We start from the raw sequence: 3,949 nt of genomic DNA, 5'->3' as shown, positions 1-3,949 counted from the left end.
GCATAACGGTGAGTAAAGCCGACAATAAACACCTGTCGAACTTGGTTCGCTAACATCGTTCATCAGGACAGAGAGTCTCTCCAGTCTGGTCTAAGAGGGCTTGGCATCGTGTACCCTACACACTTGGGCCTACTCAACAGGAAAGCCTTCTTGTCTCCCAGGGTTTACTTTCACTCCTACCGCCTTTGCCCTCCGTCCATGAAACGCCTTCTCTCTTTCTTGGGGACACTCTAATTCCTGGAGACTCAGTTCGACTCAATGAGGGCAAATGTTGCTGCTGGTACAGATAAGCATGGGTCTTGCAAAAGCACTCGTTATACCATGCTAAAATCTTCCAACGAACCCCGGAGCTCCACTGGAGCTCCAACCCGATTACTCCATGTTTGGCCCACAGTAGGCCCTCAGCACGGATCTCCCTCCCCCGGGCTCCCCCATAAAGAAAGCGGATGAGCGAATCGGGAAGGGCGATTCAATTCCCGGGATGGCAGTGCAGCCTGCAGGGAGAGGATGCAGGCGCGGCGCCCGCCGAATCACTGGAGCCGCTGCAGGGCACATGACTGGTAGCCTCCGCCCGGCCCCGCCCGCTTTCCCGGCGCAGTCGCCGGCCGCCGCCACCACCGCCGCGCGGGTTGCTGGCGAGCTCCACCGTCCCGCGTCACCACTCTGCGCGCTCCCTGCACCTCCCCGGCTGCTTCAGCCCAAGAAAGCGAAACCCAGGCGTCTCCGGGACCCGCGGTCGCCCCGGCTCGGTGCTCCGAGGGCCGTGCTCGCTCCGCACTCGCCCCGCGCGGACTCCAGACCTGTGCGCACCGCGCGGGCAGCGGCTGAACCGGCACCGGGAGGGCGCGGGAGCTGCAGGGCCCCGGGGAGCTTCGGGCGGCTACTGCGCGGCCTCGGCGGCGGCTCTTTCCCGCTCGCAATTGGGTCGCTGGCCGCGGTCCGTGAGCCGCGCGCAGTATGGGCAGATGCTGCTTCTACACGGCGGGGACACTGTCCCTGCTGTTTCTAGTGACCAGTGTCACACTGCTGGTGGCTCGAGTCTTCCAGAAGGCGGTGGACCAGACGATCGAGAAGGTAAGGCAGGCTAGGCGTGTGTGTTTGTGTGTGTGTTTGTGTGTGTGTGTTCGCGCACGCGTGTCTTTCCAAGCCATCCTCCACTGCGACTCTGTGTGGGGAGAGTCGCACTGGCCCCGACCCTGCAGAACACAACGCTTGTTTGTCCCCTGTGTCCCGGCCTTGGCAGGGTAGGGAGGCTTGAGGTTACTGTTCCCTTTAAATAACCCGGAGGTCTACAGATGTTGACTTTTAAGAAAGCCTTGTGTTCACGTTCTATCATTAGCGTTTCAACCCACCTCTCTACGCACCCGGTCTATGTTGAGTCTTGTTTTCCTCCCACTCCACGAAGAAACAGGAATGCATAAAAGCACCGCAGCAGAGGCAGGTTTTGTTGGCTGCCCGCCCTGCCTTTGAAGCGGAGTGGGGCTGAGGATGAGAAACGGGTAAGAGGTCTATTGTGTTCTTGATTTCCTGGGCAGGGTAGGGCAAGGCAGTTGACAAACAGGCCAGGCTTTTGGAGTTGGTGACATTTTATCCATCGCAGTCAGTGCTTAGCGGCTTTGTGTCTCGCAGACAGCCTTGTCGCCTTATCTCTGTTTCATCCTTGATCTTCTCAGACGGTAGGAGGGACGCTGGGCGGGGGTGGGGGTGAAAAAATGCTTTTAGCCACCTTAAAGGATCTGGACCTGTCTCTCGGAGAGGATGATCCGAGGCTGCATGGCTGGTCATGTGGAAGACTTCTCTATCCTGGGACTACCCGCGTCATTTCTTTCTCCACATCCACCAAGCACGGTGGAAAGAGGAACAGGAGAGAGTTACTAGGATCACTCTCTCCTTTAAAAATAAGTAGATAGGAAATACGTCCCAGGAGTAGCCTTTCTCATTAGCACACGTCCCGCTCATCTGCATTGCTGTCACCCAGGCCGAAAAGCTTAGACCTGGTCTGCTGGGAACCAGAATACTCCAGGTTAAGATAAGCTGCCTTATTCCAAATGGCAGTAGATAAAATCCTTAAACAGAGATTTCCAGCAGTCACTTGGAATCTGGCAATTAAAAACTTTTTTTTTTTAAGTATCAAGACAAAGTTCCCTTCCAGTCTGAATGAGATGGACGGCATTGCCAAGAGAAGACCAGGCCTACTGTGTAAGCTTCTCAAAGACGGTTGTTTTCCCTAGCCTGTGTGTTCAAGGACAGTAACAAACCCTTTCTCTATGCCCCACATCCAAATTCATGGCTAGTCTTAGACTCTTGCTTTGGTTGCTTGAGCTAAAGGATACAACAGTCAGGATATTTTCTTTTTAATTTTTTTTTTGGGGGGGGGGAGGCAGTTCTGGTAGGATACTGGTTCTCCAGCACCTCAGCAGGGACCACTCCGATTCTTTGGAACTCCCAGAGGGGTAGGTGGGAGGCAGCATCACAGGTCCTGAGTTTTTGTCAGCCACAAGTGGTTTTCTTCCTGGGAAGCGACCTGACCGATAACTTACAGTACAGGAGATTTAGAGACCGGCAGGACCAGCTGCGGAGTGGCGCACCACGTGGTGTGACAGGAAGGAAACGGGTTAGTTTCGGCAGATGGATGGGGATGTCTTATGTCAGCTCGAGGTTACCAGCGTGCCCTTGCCCGGGTAACCTGGAGGTTGCACCAAATGGAGGATCAAAGGAAGGACTCCGCAGATGAGACGCGCGGGGCACGGATGTTGGTGCTACCTGCACCGCTTGAGTAACCAGGGACTACTGTTGAATCTTTCTGGCAGCTTTTCCTTTTGAGATAGCTTCTTGCTATGCAGCCCAGGCTGGTCCTTGGGCACACAGCTCTTGTCTTGTCTCAGACTCCCAGGTGCTGGGATCACAAGCATGCATCAATACACCTGACTCCATTCGTTTTTTTTCCTTTTGAAGGGAGGGTGGGTCTCATGTAGCCCAGGCTGACCTCATTCTATAGTGCTGAGAATGAACTTGAACTCCTGATCCTCCTGCCTTCCTGTTCTGAGTGCTGGGGTAACCTGGTTTATGTAATGCTATGATCAAACCAGGGTTTCTTGCACGTTAGACAAACATTCTTCCGTCTAGCTTCCGCTCCACCCTGTAATATTTTTTATTCATGTTTCCTTGTCTGTAGGCACTGATAATAATGACCAAGGTATTTAGAAAGATTATAAGAATTTCCAAGAAAAAAGTATGCCCCCCCCCATAGTCGGTATTTAATGAAATGATAGCAACTGTGTTCGAGATTAGAAAACGGACACCTGGTGTTCAGATCCTGTATGTGGCTCTCCAGCTTTAACGTTGGGCAAGTTGCTTATTCTCTAAACCATCCTGGGCACCCAATTGTATCTCCATGAAGCTCATGCAGTATAATCTCTGGGTCCTTTGCTTCTACAGGTTCTTCCAAGGCCCTGTGTTTATTTTTGTGTCCATTTTTTTTTCTTCCTAGGAAGGACCCTTTGAATTGCAGAAGCTTCAGGCCCCATAAAACCTGGGTCTTGTAGTCTAAGCAAAGAGCACTTAGACATTGCTCAAGGCCTGGGTAATGGATATGCGGTAGCCATCATTATTTCCAGTAGTATTTCTATGGGGCGATTCATTCGTGAGTTGACTTTATTGTAGTTATAATATAATCCACTTGGGTTCTCCAAGTCTACTGTTTTCCTTTGAAGATATTCATGCCCCAACTTGGATAACATGAAAAAGAGAAATGGCGAAAAGGTTGAAATTCAAAAGTATCGGCTTGGCCAATTCTGGGAAGTTTAGTGAGATATTTCTTGTTTTTTTTTTTTGTTTGTTTGTTTTTGTTTTTTGTTTTTCGAGACACGGTTTCTCTGTGGCTTTGGAGCCTGTCCTGGAACTAGCTCTGTAGACCAGGCTGGTCTCGAACTCACAGAGATCCGCCTGC

The 3,949-nt window shown here is 51.8% G+C and overlaps 1 protein-coding gene across 1 annotated transcript in view; it reads left to right on the top strand.

Moving 5' to 3' along the window:
* The first annotated feature begins 597 nt into the window (after nt 1–597).
* Scarb2 (scavenger receptor class B member 2) overlaps nt 598–3,949 on the top strand; it is a 55,348-nt gene continuing 51,996 nt past the window's right edge. The window contains exon 1 of the mRNA XM_005359505.3: nt 598–1,074. Within this exon, the coding sequence (XP_005359562.1) occupies nt 958–1,074 (117 nt within the window). The 5' untranslated portion in view covers nt 598–957. The remainder of the gene's footprint in view (nt 1,075–3,949) is intronic.

This window comes from Microtus ochrogaster, linkage group LG1 (genome assembly GCF_000317375.1).
Source record: "Microtus ochrogaster isolate Prairie Vole_2 linkage group LG1, MicOch1.0, whole genome shotgun sequence".
In the NCBI taxonomy this organism is placed as follows: domain Eukaryota; kingdom Metazoa; phylum Chordata; class Mammalia; order Rodentia; family Cricetidae; genus Microtus; species Microtus ochrogaster.
Note: the sequence above shows the minus strand (reverse complement) of the source record. Positions and strands in the feature narration are given on the sequence as shown.